The sequence below is a fragment of the Gallinula chloropus genome (genome assembly GCF_964237585.1).
Source record: "Gallinula chloropus genome assembly, chromosome: 19".
NCBI classification, from domain to species: domain Eukaryota; kingdom Metazoa; phylum Chordata; class Aves; order Gruiformes; family Rallidae; genus Gallinula; species Gallinula chloropus.
The window spans coordinates 637046-658610 of NC_140104.1; the positions used below are offsets into that span (position 1 = coordinate 637046).

The following is a 21565-nucleotide window of genomic DNA, read 5'->3' on the forward strand; positions in this document are numbered from 1 at the left end:
CTAGGTGTGAAATGCAAAACAACCAACGTGCCTGTGCATGTGCAGTGACTCTGGAATATGTTGGTTTAGTGACAAGTGGTGATGGGGACGATGCAGAGAGATTTCTGGTCTCTCTGTTCTTGTTTTCGGTGTTCTACATCAGAAGCATCTTTAGTCATGCAGAGAACCAGACGATTTCAGATAAGATGTTTCTTTGCCTTAATCCCATGGAAAATAATGCTATAAATCTTCATTTTAGCAGGAATGAGTTGTGAGTGAGGTGGGCTGGGCGTGATACACATTGTAAAATAGCCTGGAAGTGCCTTTTCATAGGGTGTATCAGATCTGTGTGTTAAACTCAGGTTTAAATCCCTTTGCTGGTGAGTTTAAAAAAAATGAAAGACTTTTTGTCTCTGTAAATTTTCTATTTTTGTCTACATACTCTGCAAGTCTTCTATTTTAGAAATCTTCAGCTGGCATCTGTTAGAATAACGGGTGAACCTGAGCATGGAGCTAAATTATAAATCTGTGTTGCACTCCCACTTCTCACTCTTGTCAAGCTGGACCCTGGGCTTCATCTCTGCTTCCTTTCATCCGAGCTTAGAAAGGAGAAGGCCTTATATAGTCGTCGGTGTAGCAGGAATATTTTCAGTGATGAGTGGTGCTGTGTGCTCGCTGGGAGGGAACTCTGCACAGCACAGAAATGGCTGCTATGGAGACTCCTTGGAACTGAAATATGTGTGATGAAAAATGTAGTAGGAGTTGTCCATTTCAGGGAAACTGTGTGGTTGCTTTCAAACCGGGTGACCTGGCAGAATCACTACAGGGCTGAAGGCTGCCTGCACCTGACATCTCTTACCAAGGAGATGGTGTCTCTCGGTTTGGATCGTGTTAAGCAATGTGTTTCAGGACTGCTGGGGAGAATGAGGCATCCATTCCTGAATGAGGTGGGTGATTAGAGGTTTTGAGACCTGGGCTGTATCAGTTGAGCATCCCTTGGAAGTGGGGGGAGATGGTGCCTGGTGCAAGCCTGGAGGAAGGTGAGATGCTGTTCATGTGGATGCCATCTCTAGGTCCCTCCAGAGTAAAGTCCCTTGTGAGGCCCTCGTGCCAGGTCCCTGTTCTGTCCAGAGGTGGCTTTAACTCTTGTTTATCTTGCAACAAAACCACTTCCAAGCTGCAGTTTCTCTAGCGAAATGCTCTTTGTACCTATGCTGGCCTGTCATGCTTCCTGTGCATGTCAGCAGCCCCCTCGTGCTGTGCTGCTATTCTTTCACCTGCTCCCAGATTTTGGCAAAGAGCAAGGTTGCAGTCAGGCTCTGGGCTCTCCAGGTTGTTGATGAGGCTGCACAGGGTCTCTGCAGCCTTGCATGACTGACGTGGTGGCTGCTGAGCAGCTGATAGCACACCCCAGGGTCTCTGCGTTGGTTTTGCGTGTGTAACCCGTGCTAAGCCCAAGCTCATCTCTGCCAGGCCACTGATGGCACGCAAGCACAGAGGCGCCTCGTCTCTCCTCCAGGTGGTAGCGAATGCGGTGGCTGCCCTGTCAGAGATCAGCGAATCGCACCCCAACAGCAACCTGCTGGACCTGAACCCTCAGAACATCAACAAGCTGCTGACGGCCTTGAACGAGTGCACCGAGTGGGGCCAGATCTTCATCCTGGACTGTCTGTCCAACTACAACCCCAAGGATGACCGCGAGGCTCAGAGGTACGCCTGTTCCCGCTCTGTAAGGCGGTGCCCTCACGCGGCACGCGCAGGCTCTGGCAGCGCTGTGGCTCTGCAGAGCGCCCGTGCTCACAGGGGGCTCTGCTTGGGGCTGTAACAGCTCACTTAAGACACGAACTGAGAAAGGTTTGAAAGGGAGGCAGCTTTTGGTAGCTTGGGCTCACGCTGGAAACCTGCCCCTTCCCTTTGCAGTTCCACTTTGTTCATCATTAGCTTTTTGAACTTTTTTTCCCATTTAAAAGGCTGGTTCTGGCAGGAACTGGCTGAGAAGGGATCAGCCAGAGACCAAACCCTTACTAACAGCTGACCCACCTGGAAGCCTTGTTTGGAGGATTTTCTGGTTAAAACAGAGATTCCAAATCTGATTTTGCTACTTTGAGAGGCAAAAAGCCCATCTAGATTTGGGGGCTTCCAAAGTACTGTAGGTCTGAGACTGGAATATTTTTTCCAGCTGAAAAAACTAGTCTGAGATACGATAGAACTGAAAAAAAGGTGAGAAGTTATTTTTCTTATTACTTCAAAATCACCCTTGTGCTTTTACTTTTAGCCACAGGAATTAAACCTAAATGCAAAGCCTCAGGGCTTAGGTAGTGGGGTGTTAATTTGTATGCTTCAAGACTCCTCCTCTGTGCCCAGAACCACAGAAATCAGATTCTGTACCAAAGAGAACAAGGAACCAGCAGGGAAAATTACTTGGAATGGAGGAATTCTTGCTACATTTCATGTAGATAAGAGGGGTGGAGGGGAAAGCAGGGGCACAAGCCTGGCTGGGCAGGCCTGGGCAGGCTTGTTGGCTGTGATGGGTTTTTTAAGTGATCCTTGAGACACAAGAGATCATCCACTCTTTTTAAAAGGCTTGCCATTAGTCTTGCTGATTTTTTTTCCCCCCTCCACCTCCTTCCCCTCGTGCTCTGTTCCTGTGCCAGAAACAGCTATTAACAAGTGCTGGAAACCTGCACAGATCTGCAGGGTGCCAGGCCAGCGTCGCCCGCGCTTCGTCAGGAAGGCACTGCTAGTTCAAACAGCTGTGAGCGTGTCCCAGTTCCTCATCCATCCTTCCTCTGAAGCTGGTGTGTAAAACTGTGTGGGCAGCACCTCCCAGCACTCCTGTGTGTGGAGTTTAACTCCCGGAGCCTGATGTCAGGCAGGAGAACTGACAGCACCTGGGTTTGTGCCCTGTTCCCTTCACAGCAAGGCTGGTGCCGTTACCCTGCACGGGGAGACCGAGGCACGCAGAGTTGAAGCAGTCGGGTGACTTGGGCAGCCCCAGCTGGGCCCTGTCCCCACCTTTGACTGGGACTCCTTTGCTCTTCACTTGGCCACGCTGCTTCCCTCTCGGGGCAGCTGAAAGCAGATCTTTGAGGGAAAGAAACTTAGAGGCACAGATGGGAATAAGATTGTTCTGGGTTAGCAATATGCAGGAGGGGGTGGGAAGAAACTTGACAGCTGCTGTAAGAAAGACCATATGAACCCAAACTTCCTCTCTGCTTGGGATGGGTTGTTTAGGATGCTGTTGATCATAGGATTTACTGAATTGAGTGGTGAAGCTGAGATTTGGGAGGGTGTTTAGGTCGCTCTTTCCTTCCGTCTTCACAGTAACAGAAAACTTTATGTACAGAAACAAATGGTTGAAATGGCAGCAACCCCCAGACAGGCGAGAAGGATCGCCCCCAGAGGATTTCACGGGGGCTGGAGTGTGGTTCTGATGGCTGTTTTGTTAAAGTTGTGTTTGTAAGTGACAGACCAGATCACAGAAATAGAGAATGCCAGCAGTAAAGGCAGAAGCAGCTCTAGGAACTGAACATGGCTGGGACTGGAGGGCTGAGAGCTGGAGGAGCTCCGGAGCTGAGGTGGCACGAGGGAAACCTGGAGCTGTGAGAGAAGTTGTTCTTGTCTGGTTCCTGCTGTGTTCAGGACAGCAGGACTTTGCCTATTCTTTGTGAACAAGGCCAAAACAAAGAAATGTCTGGGGAAATAATTCTATATATGTATATATTAATAATAAGGTCTGAAATACATGGGAATCCTTTCTTCTCTGTCTCCAGTATTTGTGAACGGGTGACCCCTCGGCTCTCTCACGCCAACTCGGCAGTGGTGCTGTCAGCAGTGAAGGTCTTGATGAAGTTCCTGGAACTTCTTCCCAAGGACTCTGACTACTACAACATGCTGCTGAAGAAACTTGCCCCTCCACTGGTGACCCTGCTGTCTGGAGAGCCTGAAGTTCAGTACGTTGCCCTGCGGAACATCAACTTGATTGTGCAGAAAAGGTAAAGCCTCACAGGGGTGTTTCTCCTTGGTTGTCCAAGGGCACCTGGTTGTCTCAGACCTTCATGTATTTCCACATGCACAGCACTTCATTTAATGCAGGGTGGGATCCCCCAGGGGATGGATTAACCCGCCTCATGCCTCTGGTAGCATGAGTTAATTTTCTGTACAGCATACTGGTGATATCAGTATCATACAGAGTTTCATTACCTGCCTCCCTCTTCGCTGCCTTCTTAAGAGCAGTAAGAACTGCCCTCTCATTAGACTGTAAATCAGATTGCAAATCGGCAAGAGGGTGTAACTGCAGAGTGCACGGTGACCTGCAGAAGCTCAGTGTGCCTGTAATGATCTCCTCAGCAGAGCCGCCAGGCTGCTGACGTACTGGTGCACAGTGGGTTGGGTTTGTTGGGTGTTTGGGGTTTGATTTTTATTTTTTTTCCCCAGTTTACTCCCACGTGCATGTTTACTCTTGTTCCTTGCTGAAGGGTGGGATGGGTTGGATAGCACTGTGATTGCATTCAGGGCAGGGTTACTGTGTGCTGGCTCTTGCAAGTGAAAGCACAAAATGAGCTTGTAGATGGGTTTTGCATTGAGATGAGGATGCTTTCCTTTCACTGAAAGGACCGATGTCCAGTGGGTGGCCCAGCAGTGCAAGGAGGTAGAGATGTAGGTATAGAGAGACCAGACCTCTGCATTTGCATTTAAAGTTCTCTTTTTCTAGCTTTCTCCACATTGTTCCCTTCCTGTGTTCCTTTGCATGCCCTGGACACTATTCTGTTCCTGGTGAATGTTTGGGTAGATCCCTTTGGTTAGGATAGAGCCTATTGTTCTTACCAGTCTTGAGTGAAACAATGTTATGTTCCCTCCAGGCCTGAAATCCTGAAGCAGGAAATCAAGGTGTTCTTTGTGAAGTACAACGACCCCATCTATGTCAAACTGGAGAAACTGGACATCATGATCCGCCTGGCTTCTCAAGCCAACATCGCCCAGGTCAGCTGGGCACGTCCTGCGTGTGCTGGGGATGGGAAACCCTCTCGTGGGGCTGTGTGCCACTGCTGCTACTGCTGTCCTGGCCTTTAGGCACCTCACTAACCCTGGTAGAGGTGCTCTTTGCAGCTACTTAATGGGAAGTGTTGGACCTTGCTCTGTAATTTAAATAAAAACGGCATGGGGTGCCCTTAGGCAGGGCTTGTACAGATCACAGTTCCCGGAGGAGAGCTGATGTCTCCTGTCAGATGAGTCACTGCAAGTGCTGAGGTTAGACTGAGGGGCTTGTTTCAAGTGAGAGGTGTGCCAGTGGAGCCATTCAGAAAGGCCAAACCTTACTGAAGTGTGAAGTTCAAATGTATTAATTGCATTCTTAAACTGTAGCATGGGCACTCTTCAGAGCTAAAATAACCTTTGTTTTGCTGAACTTACTTCCAGAGTGGAAACTGCACAAAGCTGAACTTGAATTGAGACCACTTTACAGTGTAGGGTTTGGATTTGATGTAGTTTTAATCCAAATTCCTTTCTTAAAGGAAGTGTTCACAAGGCCTAACGCTAATGTGAAATGATTAGTGCCTCTGGTTAGTGCTATTAATGTCCTATCCTCACTGTCACACAGCACTTTCATTTAATGTGACATCAAGCACCCCTCTTCAGCTCTCCTGATAATTTTGTTTGTTTGTTTTTGAACAAAGTAATTCACCCCCCTTTTGTGCTGGGACGTGGGAAACATGTTAAAAATCAGTTTCCATGAGAATCTCTTCAGGTTTTTCTATTTACTCTTAATAGGCTCCATACCAGTTTTAATGCCTAATGTTTGGGTAATGCAGGTGGTTTGGATGAAAGGCAGTGATGTCTGGAGGGCAGAGTCTGGGACTGGCATCCGCAGACTAATGAACGAATCTCTTCCTGGCTCTAAAGAGGCATTCCTCAAAACAACCCACGCTTCATCAGGAATAACACCCTGAAATGCTTCTACCCACACCCTCCCTGTGCATCTTTTTGAGACCCTCCATCTCCACACCCATTCTAGACCAGCACAGCAACTGGCTGAAGCTGAGGCAGTCGGACTCAGGAGTATTTGAAAAGCATAAGCTGCTAAACCTGGGTGCTTTAAGTACTGTGCAGCATAAATCACCCAAGGAAATAATAAAACTTCAAAACACAGATGTCCTGTCTGCTCCTTGTGGATTTATTTGTCTGCAGTCTGGCCCTTCAAGGCCCCTTTATCTTGTCATTGTTCTGAGCAATTGGCATTGAGTAGGGATGTTTTTTCAAGGAGCCGTCTGGCTTTGTGCTGTTTGTCTGTCCCTTGCAATCTATTTGTGACATCACAATGAGATCCCTGATGTCATGTTTGATACGAGAAACTGAAACAAATGAGATTTTGAGGGGATATAAATTACATGGGATCTCCTTTTAATATCATTGTTTCGAAGCCAAGTGATTTGTTGAAGATAAAGTAGGGTTTCAGTCAGCGGTCTGTAAGATCCCAGCAGGTCCTGCTAGAAGCCCTTTTTCAATTTTCATTAGTAGAGAAATGGAGACAAAGTAGTAAATTTTATTCTTAAGAGGGGAAAAGTCTTGACTCTGTTGTTGATCTCTGTATATGCGTTTCAGGTGTCCTCAGAGCTCCTCTGCTGTCTCTTTGGATCCAGTAGAGATCCAGAGATGCAGCTCAGGAAAGGAAGAAGTGGCTGTTGCTTAGAGCTCTGCATACAGTGACTGTGGGACAAAAGCACAATGGGGTGTACATAAAAATCACCCCTATTTCACTGCATTTTCAGCGTAAGGAGGTAGAGCAGCACTGAAGTTTGGCGGAGATGATTTATTCCCCCAGCTTTTGTTCAGGGGGATTTGAAAGTAACCTAGACCAAGCCACCTCTTAGTTTTTGCAGCCTAACCCAGGTCTTGCTTCCCTGATCCACGCTTCACAGATGGAGACTGATTAGAGTTCGACTGCATTAGCCTTGAGTGCAGGTGGAGAGCACACGGTGCGTTTGGGCACGCGAGTGGCATCGCTTGTCAGCAGGCTGTTCCTGTGGGAGCCCGGGCACTCAGGGGGTGTGCTTTCTCTGCAGGTCCTGGCAGAGCTCAAGGAGTACGCCACGGAGGTGGACGTCGACTTTGTGCGCAAGGCTGTCCGAGCAATTGGGCGCTGTGCCATCAAGGTTGAGGCAAGTACCTGAACTTTCATGTGGCACTCAAAAACAAGAGTGGGCTTGGCAGTCTCGTTCCCACATTCCACTAATCTTCTTTCCTCCTGCACTGGCAATCGAGTGACCTGGATACATCGTGCTCATGGGCAAAGCCCCAGCTGAACAGTAGGACGTGTGAGCTCTGGTTGAGTACCTGGTGGGAGGGTGGTGTGCTCCTAGCAGACCTCAGCTTGCAGGCAGAGCAGAGCAGCCAAATCATCCTTGGTGGAATATTTTACTGTACTGGCTTCAGTGGAACAATGACGGCTTATCCATGAGGCTCTCCTTTAATCACTGCAGCCTGACCTTTTGAAGGGGGAAGGAGAGGAGATTGTGCAGAAGAACTCAGTATTATGAAGTGTTTTCTGTTCCCTGGTTCAGCTGAATAGAACACACGCACAGAATGACAGAGATCTGGGGCACTTAAGTGCAATTCGCACAAACAGAGTGACCCTCTCTGCTTATCCAGTACTAAAGGTCCTTAGAGCTTCATTTCCAATGTGCTCTCCATAGCCTAGACACTTATGCAAATAAGTTCCCAAGAACCTCTGCAATTATTCAGAACAACAGTCTGAAATGTTCTCTGCTGGCTGAACATCCACCAAAATGCCCATAATAGAAATTATTGGTGTTTTTCTGTAGTGATGCTCCTGTTAACTTCCCTGCAAGTGAATCTGGTGTGCCTGACAGGAGCTCAGAAAGCCTGTGAAAAGAGAGGAGACTTGTGCTCTGGTGTTGGTACTTTTCAGTAAACTGATAACCGAGTGCAAAATGTCACAGAAGTGCTCTAATTTCAGCTGAGCTCATTTAGCTTTTGCTAAAGCGTGTTCCCATGAGCATTGCCTGACAGCAGATTTAAATAAGAACCTAATCATGCCTGACTGAGTACAGTGTCAGCGCACAGGTTTCCCTTGTTTCAGCTAAACTGCTGTTAAGTCTGAGTAGAGAGAGCACCGACTTCTGTCCTTTGGAGAGCATCTCCCCCCCATGCAGCCTTCTGCTCCGTGGGCTCTCCCGGCTCCTCACAGCCACAGCCTGCCTTTGAAGCGGGGCCCGAGAGCGCAGGCACTGGCTGCACCTCTGCGGTTCAGATACCAGGGTGTGCTGGCAGGAGGCTGGCTGAGCTATGGCACTGACAGCACGAAACGCTCTTGAGTGTGGAAGAAGGCTACTGGGAACTAAAAGGAAGCTGTTGGCAGCTCTTCTTGTGGTGGTTCTTGTGCTGGGGAGCGGGAGTTTGCTTTGGTTCTCAGCGAGGACTTTCACGCTCGGACTCGTCCGTGTGTCTGTCCTGCTCTCATGTGAAAGGGGCTGTATTCCTTGCAGTTACCAAAATGTTTTTACCCTTTGCTGCCCTCATCCTCTACGCTCTTTCTTCCCATCCCTGATGCCATGACAATCACATTCAGTAGGCAAACGTCTACGAATGTCCTGGCAAATCTGCAGTGATCCCCTGATGTAACTGGGTGTCTCAGGAAGCAGTGGTAACCTTGATTTTAGCAGCGCTCCTCTGAAGACACTGCTGCTAGAGATAAGGTCTGTTTACTCCTCTGACAAGAGCCAGATTTAGAGAGGGCAAATATAGAACAACTCATTACAGTGTCCTCATCTCTAGGTTAATCCCTGTCCCCAGTGCATCTGTGTTTACTAGAGGCTGTTTGCACTGAGTTATGACTAATGGAAGAGCATTCTTACAGCCCTCAGTGTCCAAGTTCCCAAGGCTTAGAAATCTGCTCTCTTGACATGGGGCACAGCTGATGAATGAGTGTTCACAGGGAACTTCAGCTCCACCTTCAAGGATCCCACTTCCTGTCTAACTGTCTCTCCTAGAAGAGTAAGACAATAAATAAACAACCTTGTCCTCTCTGACATGCGCTGTAGAGCAGGTGTGGCCTGGCCCTTGCTGCACAGCAGTCTGTGGTGCTAACAGCAGAGGTGGCACTTGTTTTGGAAATGTAAGCCATACCCATGCTGAACAGCAAGGCTGGTGGATTTTGCTCAGGCTTTGTCAGCCATGTGGGCTTGGGGGATGTCAGAACAACATTGTTTGCATGGACAGAGTAGCTGGGTATGTCTACAGCAAACGGTGTGGTGTAGCTAAACGACAGCATGGGGTGAAGGTGTCTGTGGGCTGTGCACTGGTTTGCTCCATTGGCAGCACCAGATGAAGTCATCTGATGCTTCTGATTGTAAGGAAATAAAGTACCATTCCTGTGGGAAAAGGAAACGAAATGGATGCAGTGAGAATGGTGATGCCTCTGGAGAGAAGGAGAAGCAAAGGACCCGTGTTGCCATGTTAGAGGGGGATTTGTCTCTGTTCTAGGAGATCCAGCCAGCAGTCTGGTTCTTAGAAATCCTTGAGACTTATGGCTGCGAGCATGGTATGTGCTACTTCAGTAATCCTGTGGGCTTTCATTTGGTTTCTACAGAAAAACAAAGCAAGTTTGACATGGTTCTGTTGTCCTTCCTCACTCCAACTTGAGAGCTGTTCTGGTTGGGACACTCTTTCATCCCTTTGCAGAGCCCTGCGGTCCCCAGGGATGTCCACCTTCAAACAGCAATGTGTTTGCAAGGGATGAAGTGGGCTGAGATGCATTTTGTTACATGGAAATGTTGTTAGAGGAGCTGCTGTGCTGTGTGTGTGCCCACATGGTGGCTCGCTTTCCGAGGGACTCTGGGCTAGAAGTCAACACTGCATATTTCAAAGTGGATGTTGTTCTCTTCCTGGAAAAAAAAGGCAAAATAAACCTTAACTTGCTTTTCCTTGAGTTCTGTAGCTCTGAAAGCTTTCCTTGTTAGGGGCTCTGGCAAGGCTGGACTGCTTGTCACAAACAGTGACCGATACACTGGTTAAAACAACTAGTGGAAGCTGTTGAGAAACTGGTAAGCGATAGGACTGCGAGCTCTGAAGCATCCAGCTTGCAGGGGTTTCCAGCGGGGTTCCCACTGTGGGAGTGGGGACCTGTGTTGGGTCAGGGCCACGATGAGCCTGCATGGACAGAAGTGTTGTACAGGTCATGGGCCTCAGATGGCACCTTGAGCAGGAAAAGACATAGGGGTAGAACAGTCATACTGCCTTCTTTCTACCTCCATAGTGACACAGTACCTGTACAGCTGTGCCAAGGGGGGACAGGTATCACAAACAAATCCTGCACCAACCATATGACTTCAAATAACAGCTCTCCCTGGTCTGGTACCAGTCGTATCGGATGTTGTTTGGTGTGAATTTCTGGGGAGTGTCCCATGGCCTTGAGGGCCAGTTTGGGGAGACAGAGCCAATGCTGGTTTATAGTGTCTCTTCTCGTGGCTGATCTCTGTGCCAGCATGGTCACAGTTTGCTCTCATAGGCGGTGTAAGGTACCAGAGCTGAGAGTCACCAGGAGGTTTCAGTTTCTGCTTGTCCCACATTCATCTCTACAAGTCTTGAGGTTTGTCCTTGAGATTGTTGCCCATTCTCAAAAATCTGATTCCTGTGACTTACTTAAATGCCATTTCATTCCTCCTCCTCCTGCCCAGCCTTCAAGTGCTCTGTAAGTGAAGGGGACTATTAGCTCACTGGAATTGAAAAATCCACCTACGTTGCTATTGTTTGTGCTCTACAGTATTTGTCTGGGTTCTGAATGCCTTATGAATGTTCTGGTGGTGCCTGCCTAGGCAGTGTCGTGAGCAGTCTGCTTCTCACATTAATCACCAGCTGTGTAATGAGGCTTCATATGTGCTCTGCTAATAGCCAAATAACTGTCCTGATCTGAGACTCTCCAGTGCTGGAGTTGGTTGCTCCTGCGATGATGTCCTGCCTTGCTGTGCTATGTGGGAACAAACCTCCCCAAAGTGTTTGCCTCTCACTGCAGCTCTGGTTCCTGGACCATGCCAGTGTCCAGTCCTTGTTATCTTCCAGGCCCCATGGCTGGGAATTTTGAACTAATTAATGTGAAAGCTGCGCTGGAAGCAGCTGGATTTCTAATAACAGCTGTATCTTCACGTGTTGCTAGGGACCTCACCCCACAAACATCAAACCTGTTGCTGGTGGGAGCTGCTTTTTGTTTTCTCCTGCCTTCTAGCTTCCCCAGACCCCTCCCAGCAGTCCCTGTGTAAAACTCTCCCAGCCCCGCTGGCTGCAGCCTGGGCATGTCCAAGGGAGCTCCTTCAGTCCCCTGTTCCGACTGCTAGACAGCCAGAGGGTGACAGGAGTAGGAGGGCAGGCAGTGTTCTTCCCTTGTGTGGTGATCCAGCTATCCCCAGGCACGGCTGCTCGAGCCATCACTTCTCACAGGAGTCAGCTGGTGTCTCTGCTGCAGAACACAAGCACTTGTCAACCCGCAGGTCTTGCTGGATGCACACAGCGAGTCGGTAGCTGTTGTACTTTTGTCTTCCCCCTCTGAGCCTTTCCTCGTGCGCGTGGTGTGCTGTGGGCTGGGAAGGAGTGCTGCTTCAGCTTGTGTTAATTGTTCTGCTCTGTGTGTCTCCCCAGCAATCTGCCGAGCGCTGCGTGAGCACGCTGCTGGACCTCATCCAGACCAAGGTCAACTACGTGGTGCAGGAGGCCATCGTGGTCATCAGGGACATCTTCCGCAAGTACCCCAACAAGTACGAGAAAGCAGCAGGAGGCTTTTGGAAGCCCTTGGCTGCTAGAATCAGAACAGAGCAATGTAAACCCCCCTCAGCATCGCTCACCAGGGCTCTGAAGCAAAGGGGGCTGTCTGTCTGCAGAGCAGAGTGCATCTGTCCAGCAGGGTTGGGATGTTGGCTCTAGATGAGGTGTTGGCCTGACACATTACTAGTCTGAATCGAAAGCTTTTCCTTTCCCCGCTGCTCCACACTGATGAATATAAGCTAGTAAAGCTTTTACAGGGAATGCCAGAAAGAAAATTTGACTGAGTTTACAGCATTAGGCTTCTGGTTTTGTAGCCTTCTCTAGAAGACTTACACAGGAGGCCCTGAAAGTTCCTGGCCCTCGTGGCCTGAGAACAAACTGCTGGCTTTCCCCACCGAGCAGTCACTCTGCTTGGGCAGTACTCAGCTGCTTTTAAGCTGCAGCAAGGCTCTGTCTCTTCAGCTACAGAACAGCAGCAAGATCTTTCAGCAGAGGCTTCAAGATCACATAAAAAGTAATATGGGACATCTGCAGGCCTCTCTGGCAATTTCTGCTGTCAGTTACAAGATCGATTGCCTGCTGATGACAGGGATACCCACGCATGGGAACAGGGGAAGCTAAATAATTAGTGTGGGGTATTGTCTGTTTTACAGCAAAGCCTTTGGGGAAGTGTAATATCTAGTTTAGAGTTACCAGTCTGAAGATGCCAGCAAGGCTGCAGGAGCTGATAGAGCTCCTGTTTTGAACTGTTGGATCAAATATTCCCTTTAGCAAAACAGAGAGGGAGGCATCTTTGTCTTCAGTTCCACATCTGGGTGGTCTTGGTGATTAATGAAACTGCAAAGCTCTTGAGGACCCTATGAGCTCTTAGTGCTCAGCTTGGAAAAAGACAAGTCCTGGGGATATCTGCCGTAGTTGAGCGTAAATGCTGCTCGTTGCATAGAAATACAAGACATTGTCATTCAGGGCAGGGTTCTCTGCAGAATGATGTGGGCAGAGATGGAGTAACACAGGTTGAATTCACCCCAGTAATCCACCTGTCCTCTGACAAACCAGGTATGAAAGCATCATCGCCACTCTGTGCGAGAACCTGGATTCCCTGGATGAGCCAGATGCCAGAGCTGCCATGATCTGGATAGTGGGAGAATATGCAGAAAGAATTGACAATGCAGATGAGCTGTTGGAGAGTTTCCTGGAGGGCTTCCATGATGAAAGTACTCAGGTAAAATTGTGCTGTGCATCTTACTTGTAGTGTTCCATGCAGTGTGTGTCTGGGACAGACGGTAAATAGTATTGCAGGGGTCAGAAAATACCTCCCAGTGAAAATTTCAGTCTTCAGCTTAAATGGAGCTCTTGAGAGTCTGTAGGTGTTCCTCTCATGTTTGTATCTCCCAAGCGTCTCTTCTTGGAAGAATAAGGCAGAACAGGAGTTTCTAGATGTTATGTGCTTCTTGGGGAATAGCCCTACTAGGGCCCAGAAGATAGAGAAGAACAGTGTTGAGATGCAGAAGTGACAGAAATCTCAGTGTGCTGACTGGGGACTTGTCTGTGAAAGTGTTTTGCAACAGGCAGGAGTCTGAGTCTCGTACTGACAAAGAACAGTGTAATGCTGTTACAAAGCTTAGGACTTGAATTGTGTATCAGCAAAGGGTGTTGAGATGTGGGAGACACTGGTAAAGCATGGATGAATTCTCTAATCTCTCCGTGTGCCTTTCCTAGGTGCAGCTCACCCTGCTGACTGCTATCGTGAAGCTGTTCTTGAAAAAGCCTTCTGAGACACAGGAGCTGGTTCAGCAGGTCCTCAGCCTGGCCACGCAGGTAAGCCAAGATACCCAGTGAGCCAGAGTCCTCCAGAGGCTGTGTCAGCCTGCTGTGTGGTGTCTGCCATCTGCCAGGCCAGTCAGCTGTGCAGGAGATTGGGCAAAGGGGGAACGCACTTGAATCCTAAGAGGAGGGACTTGACTCCGTTGAAGAGCTGCTCTGTGCCTGTTACCATGCCATCTGGTATCTGCTCTCTCCTCCTTAGCTCTTGCTTCATCCTAATTCCTTCCCTGTTCACCCACCAAATGAAATGTTAGGGACAGGGTAGGGTTATGAAGACACCAAAACGCTTTCTCCTTGGAGATGGCTTGCAGTTACAACATCTGGAGCTGTGATAGAGGGAAGGGGCCTGGCAAAGACTTTGTTCCATGAATGGCAGAGCATAAGCAGTGCCTTGGAAAAGAAAGAAACGAGGTTTGGGTTTTTTCCTTTGTACTTGGATGCTGTCGACCACAATGTGGCAGCTTTGCTGGAGGCTGTAACAGTGGGCTAAGATCCTGGATTCATTATGCATGAGGTGCTGAGTTTTGAGCTCAGATCACTGCAGGTGGGGCTGGGTTTGAGCTGGCAGACCTGGAGATGTCCTGGTGGCAGGAGTGGGTAAGACATCAGCTGGTCCTCCTACACTCCCTGGCTGCAATGACAGGGGCAAATGTGTGGCAGCATAGTCCAAAAAGAGCAGCTCCTCTCCAAACCTGCTGTGTCAAGTGATCACAATAGTCTCCTGGCTGTTCTGAATGGGCTGCAGTTGTTTCTGGGCAGAAAACCTGGAGTCAAATAATCAACTGGCCCTTTCAGTCCTCTTTGCTGCAAGAAGTCACGGCTATGGACTTACTGGTACTTAGAACTATTCATCCCTTTGGGGTGTTTCACTGGTCAGGGGCAGGAAATCAGTGGCCTGCTTTCCTTGCCTCAGAACGCTCAGCTCCCCTCCAGTACAGGGTGGGCCAAGGGCAGGCTGTATCGTTTGTCTGAGCCAACCAAAGGAAGGTATTAAGTGTTAAAACCCACTATGCTGAGTCACAAAACACTTAATGGCACCCTAGGAGTGGAACAGGCGGCTGTTTTTTCTCTGTTTGTCACAAATGTTGATTCAGTCTGGCTTTTTGTATTTTATGTGAATAAGTCAATGTAGGATAAATGGCTGTAAAACACTAAGAGCCTTATGCTTCAAGGTCTGATTTCTAGGTAGAGATAGTGCTTTTCACTGGAGTGGGAGAGTAATTACACGTGTGTTTCCTTCCCCAGGTTGGGTACTGTTGCACTTTGAGTGTCTCTTAGGGTATGTCTGCACAGCAAACTGCAGGTGCGGTGGTGGCAGGAGCCAGCTTAATCCAGCCAACACTGGTAAAAATACCAGTGAAGCAGCTGGGGATGGGAGGGACCCTGATGTGCAGTGGTGATCGGGGTCTCTGGCCAGCCCGTGACCCAGCGGCTGCCACGGAACCTCTGCATCTCCGTTGCTGCCGTGTGCCTGTTCATCGGGGTGCACTACTGCATGCAGGCCCTGGAGAGCGGAGAATTGGCAGCAGTATGGAAAGGGAAGAGCTGAGCCTCTTGTTTCAGTAGGTTTAGTGAAGTTTCAAGTCTGTTTGACTGTGAGAAGAAACAGTCTTCAATCTGTAGGTGCCTGCAAGTAGCTCGGAGCCGGCGGTCTCTCATGTCTGCCCTGGCAGAAGCCTTGCCTGATCTTGAGCTGCCTGCCGCAGGCAGGATGCACAGGGCCTTGTAGGAATTGAGGGCAGAAGGTGTAAAGAGTCCATGACTCCACCATCAAACTGAAAAACAGCGCTGCAGAGAAATCTATCAGTTGACCCAGACCTTGTATCTAGGTCCTCATGAGCAAAATGAGCTTAGCATGCTCAGCCTCATTATAAATAGAGGTTTTGCTGAGTGCCTGAGAATGTCTGGGGACAGAGGGCAGAGAGGCAGGCTGTAGCAGGTCAGCAGCAGTGTGAATGAGATCACAGAAGAGGAAAAGAAATGCCAAGGAAGAAGGATAATGAGATGTACAGTATGTTGCCAGAATTTACAGGGGAAGGAAAGCCTCAGAAACATTTTCCCTGTTTTTCTGCTGCTGTGGGGATCAAAAATCCCAGCTCTTGTTTCTGTGAACAGTACAAACGTGTTGCACTACAACATAAAAATGTATCAGCTCCCTCTCCCTAGAATATTAACTGCAAACTATCACCACTCACTTTGCTGCTCTGGGCAGAGCTGTTCGAAAAGGGGAGAAATAATTAGCACTTCATGCAGAGGCAGAAGTATCTGCAGTGAAACGGGGGTATTACTGACAGCTGGAGATCTGATGAAGCATCCTAACTGGGTATCATTAGCATCTTTCCATACTTCATTAGATGACTAAAAGGCAGGATAAATAAGATCTTGTTTGGTATGAAGAATACAGCTTAGTGAGGTCTTTTTGTCCAGCACTTTCCTTGGGGAAATCATGTATTTCCAGGAATGTTGGATCATCCTGTCACTACATGTGATATTGGATATCTGGCCTTAGTATAAGACAGAGTCGTTTCGAGTCACCTCTTCTCTTGTCTGCACTGCCTTAATTTAAGTGGCAGGAGAGGTGGGAAAGCAGTTCATAGCTCAGTGGGATGGGGCAGTTGTGGGATGTAAATCCTGGCTCTTTGCTCCCAGCTGGGCAGGAAGGTCAGCATTAATGCTTTTGAGTCTCATGTTTAATTTCGGGGTGCTTTTGGCAACAAGCAGCTCGTGGCCTCATCCTGAATTTGGTGATGCTCTTGCATAGTTGGGGTGTTTAACCAGAAAAAGGAGGTGATTACAGGTGTTGGACCCCTTCACACCTGACTGATGGGTTGCTTGGTCGCAGGATTCGGACAACCCCGACCTGCGGGATCGTGGCTACATCTACTGGCGCCTTCTCTCCACGGACCCGGTGACTGCCAAGGAAGTGGTCCTCTCGGAAAAGCCGCTTATTTCTGAGGAGACCGATCTGATTGAGCCCACGCTGCTGGATGAGCTGATCTGCCACATCGGGTCTCTGGCTTCCGTGTACCACAAACCACCCAACGCTTTCGTGGAGGGGAGCCACGGGATCCACCGCAAGCACCTGCCCTTTCACCATGGAAGGTAAGCTGAGGCACCTGCGCTGGCAATGGGCAGGACTGGCTGTTTCTCTCTAGAGCAGTCCAAAAGATGCAAAGATCTTTTATAATACAGCTGGTGGGAGCATGTTTATTGATTGCACAGGGGCTTGCAGGCCATTCCTGAGGCCATTTCAGTGTAGAATTCCGTCCTGGGTCTGTAGTTTCTGAGTTCCCAGGTCAGAAGACAGAGGAAGCATCAAAGCTCTTGTGTGAAGAGAAGCTGTGATGTTTTTTTGAGCAGACACTGGCTATAAGCCCTCTTGACATGAGAGTCTGAATAAAGCAGAAGCTTTGGATAACCAGTACAAGGGCATGCTTCCAGGAGGAGGAGGACGGTGGTAAAAGCAAGCATCTTGCAGAAGGATGCACCACTTCGATTTTTCTAAGAGCTTTTGCTTCAGCAACAGCACAGCTTTACAGGCCTCATTTGTGTAAAATAATACAGGTTTCCTGGAACTGGGGAGTACAGGGATCCTCTGCTGTGGGAATGTGAAATGGGGAAGGATTGGTGAAACTGCCTGTCAGGCAAGGGGAGTGTAAAAGCCATCTCAGCCCTGCCACTGGAAACATTTTGGTCTTAAAAGAAGCTGACTAGCCTGATAAGATTCTGCCTAACGTTTGGGAGGTGGGGGGAAATGCTTTGGCTTATTGTCTGGAGCTTTAATGCTTCCCCATGAAGACAGTCCTGTAGGTGGGTTGGGTCGGCAGGAGCAGGCAGTGCAGTACTCCTGGGCTGTGGCCGTGTTGCTGTGAGCCTGTTCCCATGGTTCCTCATTCAGGTAAGCAGTGCTGTTTGCACTAATGGTATTAATTACAAATCCAAGTGTGATTTACAGCAGGAGGCAGAGTATCCAGGCTTACCTCTTTAATAATATTCCCAAAGTGACATTTGGAGTGCTATTTTTTGCTGTTGCACTGATAAATCAGCATGTGTAGCTGCTCCTTTCCTATTTTCTGACACCACTTTGCTGCTATTCTTAGCAACAGAAGCTATTTCTGACTGGCTTTGCAAACCAAGTTGTTTTCTCCCTGCTTAGGAAATCAAGTCTAGCTGCACTGACCCAGGACCAGCAAGCACAAGTCTACCAGTTGGACAAGAAAAGCAGTGACCACTTTCCTCAGCCACTTCTTAGAGTCCAAGACTTGCCTCAATAGCAAAAGGAGCTGTGGTGGGGGCAGCTTTGGTGCCCAGTGTTACCAGCCTCACTGCACACTGGCCCCAGGTCACTGCAGGGAGTTTAGTCAGCTCAAGGAGTTCAGCTTTTGCAAGGAGCAGTATTTCTTACTGGCTTCTTGCACACACTGTGTACGTGGCTTGACTCTCGTAGCTCATGCTCAGATGGTCGTCTGACCTCAGATCTTGTCTGACTGCAGCAGTACTGCACATCCCCCCATGGTGTTTACAACTAAATTACCCATTATTTCAACATAAAACCTTTGGGCCTCAATCAGCAGCAGCAAGCTGAGGCAGCCAGAGCTGAAGGGCGCTCAGCAGAGCGTGCTGCATCCTGGCACTGTATGGAATAACGTTGCTTAATGGCACACCAGGCTGCTCTGATGGGAGCTCACCTCATAGAGACCCCCCCCTTATTGTGGTTTTCTGCTCTACTGTTAGAAGAAGGACAGGAAAACCTTACAAGCTGATGCCCAGGCCTCCTTGTAGCATGTCCCAGCACACCAAATTGCCACTTTCAGCCATAAGAATTACAGTGAGCAGCTCTGCAGGAGCATGGTTGTGGGGAGCCTGAATTTGTGCATCCAGGATGATTTTACTGATTACTGAGAAATTGGTTTGCCCCTTTTATAGTGCTCAAGGTGCATTAAAAGATACATGAAAACCTTTCAGTTCAAGGCAAGTTAAGGGTGCCCAATGAAAGGGAACCTCCTCACCTAGCTATTTGGAGTTACCTTCGTTACTTCTGCACTCAGGTAATGACTGTTCTGGTGTCTGCTGGAGTCTGAGGTTTTTCCTTCATATTGCACAGTGAGGTTGAGGTGGGAACATGGAAGCATCTCCATGGCTTCCTCTAGACTCACTCAACTGCTCCATGCCCTTCTTGTCCTGGGGACCCCTGAGCTGGATGCAGCACTGCAGGGGCAGGTCTCGCCAGAGTGGAGTAGGGGGACAGAATCCTCTCCCTTGACCCACTGGTCACACTGCTGGGGTTGCAGCCCAGGACACAGTTGACTTTCTGGGCTGTGAGCACACACTGCTGGCTCATGTTGAGCTGGTTCCTCCCTGTTCAGTGAGCCCAAGTGTCATAGAGTTGCAGATTAATCCTAAAAGTGGGGGAGACATCTCCTGATTGCTTGGCAGTGTTTGCTCAGGTGGTGGCTCCCACCACCCCTACGCAGCTGTAATGGAGCTGGGAAGTTTTGGGGAGATATTTACAGGGTTCCCAGGAGAGGAGGAGTCTGGTTAGGCTCTGGTAGGAGTCCCTATTCCCAAATGTGGGTGCAGGAAATGATTCTAGGTCAGAAGGTGCATCCCCTGTGACACCCAACATCTGAGAGTTACTGGGGCTTGGACTGATGGAAGGACAACCTCCAACACACATGGGCAAGCCCAGCTGCTAACCGCTGCCCAAGACTAAGGGAGAACGCTTGTGTCAGGTCTTTTTGCCCTTTATAACCCACATTTCTTTTAATATTTTTCCCCCAAAGCAAATGCAAAGCTTTCTAGACAGCCCTGCGCAGGGGCCAGGTCTGGCTCTGTGCAGGAGCCATGGCGGTGGAATGCCACCTGCCTTAGCCTTGTCCTCTCCTAATTTCTTCTTGGGCTTTGGGGCAACTGCAGTTACACAAGACCTTGAGAGATTGCTTTATCTCCATCAGAAGAAGGATGAGTAAGTGTTGAAGAGGTGTAGTGTTAAAGGGATTATACTGGGAACGAACCGAGTGTGTGCACTGCCGGCTCGGAACGTGCCTCTGCTCACACATGCTGTTCTTGCCTGCTCTGGGGTGGGGGTGGGACTGGATCGTGGTAACCACTTGTCCTTCAGAAATGTTTGTTAGCTGGTCAGTGCACAGAGAAGTCCTGCTGAAGGGAGAAGCAGAAATCACTCTTGATATTAGTGCTATTAGGGGTGAGAAGCTTTCAGGGCAGAGAAGCTTTCAGCCCCTCCTGTTGCTGCCTGGTAACTAATTCATTCTGCAGTCCTTATGCTACAGCTTTTCCTCTTGGCACTGAGGTTGGGAGCAGCTTATACTCCATTGCTGAAGCCTTCCCCTCAGCAACCGAATGAGGATAAGGGAGGGAGTCGTGGCGACTCAAAACCAGGAGCTGTGACCCTCACAGAAGAGCACCAGCATTAAACACCTTGTCAGGGTGCAAATTCCCAGGCTGCTCAGGTGCAAATACCTGTTGGCTGCATCCACAGTAATAGCAACTGGAAATAATTCTGTCAGGTACTGCTGGCAGCAGGATACAAAATAGATTTTAAGTTATCTAAAATATTAGTGTCTCTGGATTTAAAGAATAAATACATGGTAATGAGAGCTGCAGGAGCTGCAGTCAGTCTCTTTTTTAACCCTCCTTGTAAAATTCAGTGGTGAGTGCATGTAGAAGGTAGTCAGGCTGCATATGATGAGAAATTTTGGAAGCATTTCTAGACTAGTAATTAGCATGCTGCTAAGTCAGAAAAAAGGAAATTATTGGTAGAAAGCTTGAATCCATTCTAGATTGAGGCCTTTAATGAGAAAAGACTTGTGGAACTTGGTGCTGGTCAGCTGGTTAATCCACACCTGTGAGGAGTGGCTGTGTTTGCCAGGGTAGAGTGAGGGCTCAAGGGTTCTATTGCTGTTAAGTCTCTGAGGAAATCTGGATTATTTCCCCCCTGCCATGTATGCATGTAGTTCTCCAGGCCTGGGGGGCTGAAAATCATCTCTGTAGGTTTCTTCTGAGCTGGGCAGTAATTTTCAGTGCTGTAGTCATGTAGCACTCGTGGCTCAGGCTTCACACCTTGAAGATTCCCTTTTCCAAACTGCAAACCACACACAATGCCTGGAACATCTCTGTGCTCAGAGCCTGTGCTGATGAACCCCTCCCCATAACACCCTGCCCTGTGGCAGTAGGCAGATCAGCTGCCAGCACGAGCTTTGAACCGGCTCCCGCTCCTGAGCCGCCTCTTGCTGGGTTTCCCTGTGTGGGGAGTCTGAGGCTGGAGGCCGAAGGTGAGTGATGTTGCTCCTCTTCTTGTTCCTCCCACCCACAGCACTGATGCAGGCGATAGCCCTGTGGGCACAACGGCCACTACAAACCTGGAGCAGCCACAGGTCATTCCATCGCAGGGCGACCTGCTGGGCGACCTCCTCAACCTGGACCTGGGACCCCCAGTGAATGTTCCCCAAGTGTCCTCCATGCAGATGGGTGCTGTGGACCTCCTGGGAGGAGGGCTGGACAGCTTGGTAAGTGGCATCCTCTTTAGCTTCTGCTGATGGGAAATAATTGAAGCTGTGCTTATCTCTGTAAAGCTTTGATGGTTTGTGCCTGTAATGCTCAGATCACTGAGCTCCCACTGAAGAGTCCTAAAACTCCAAGAGGATTTAACCAGTGCTATTGTACCAACTTCTAGCAGGTTTTTCCTGCTATGAAAAAAACGTTGCTGCACGCTGTAGAGTACCTGTGGTCAGTGGATATATTTGTTCCATGCTTTTTCTGTCTGTAGAAGAAAACCAAAAGGTGGCTTTAAGGATGGAGAGTTCCTGCTGCTTTGGAATGGGCTCAGGCTCTCTTTCAAGAAGGTTTTTGTTCCACTGGCTCCCAACCCTATTGAATTTCAGTGCAGAACTCCCGGGGCCGCAGGCCGTAGCCCCGTGTCATCCCATTTGTGTATCCTCTGGAGTGTGTCATGGTTTAACGTGGGTGATGT

The 21565-nt window shown here is 48.9% G+C and overlaps 1 protein-coding gene across 1 annotated transcript in view; it reads left to right on the forward strand.

Moving 5' to 3' along the window:
- AP2B1 (adaptor related protein complex 2 subunit beta 1) overlaps positions 1 to 21565 on the forward strand; it is a 74563-nt gene that overhangs the window by 15676 nt on the left and 37322 nt on the right. Inside the window, exons 6-14 of the mRNA XM_084272906.1 lie at positions 1499 to 1689; positions 3753 to 3974; positions 4842 to 4962; positions 7041 to 7136; positions 11629 to 11744; positions 12808 to 12973; positions 13471 to 13569; positions 16418 to 16677; positions 20909 to 21101. Coding sequence (XP_084129032.1) covers positions 1499 to 1689; positions 3753 to 3974; positions 4842 to 4962; positions 7041 to 7136; positions 11629 to 11744; positions 12808 to 12973; positions 13471 to 13569; positions 16418 to 16677; positions 20909 to 21101 — 1464 coding nt within the window. The remainder of the gene's footprint in view (positions 1 to 1498; positions 1690 to 3752; positions 3975 to 4841; positions 4963 to 7040; positions 7137 to 11628; positions 11745 to 12807; positions 12974 to 13470; positions 13570 to 16417; positions 16678 to 20908; positions 21102 to 21565) is intronic.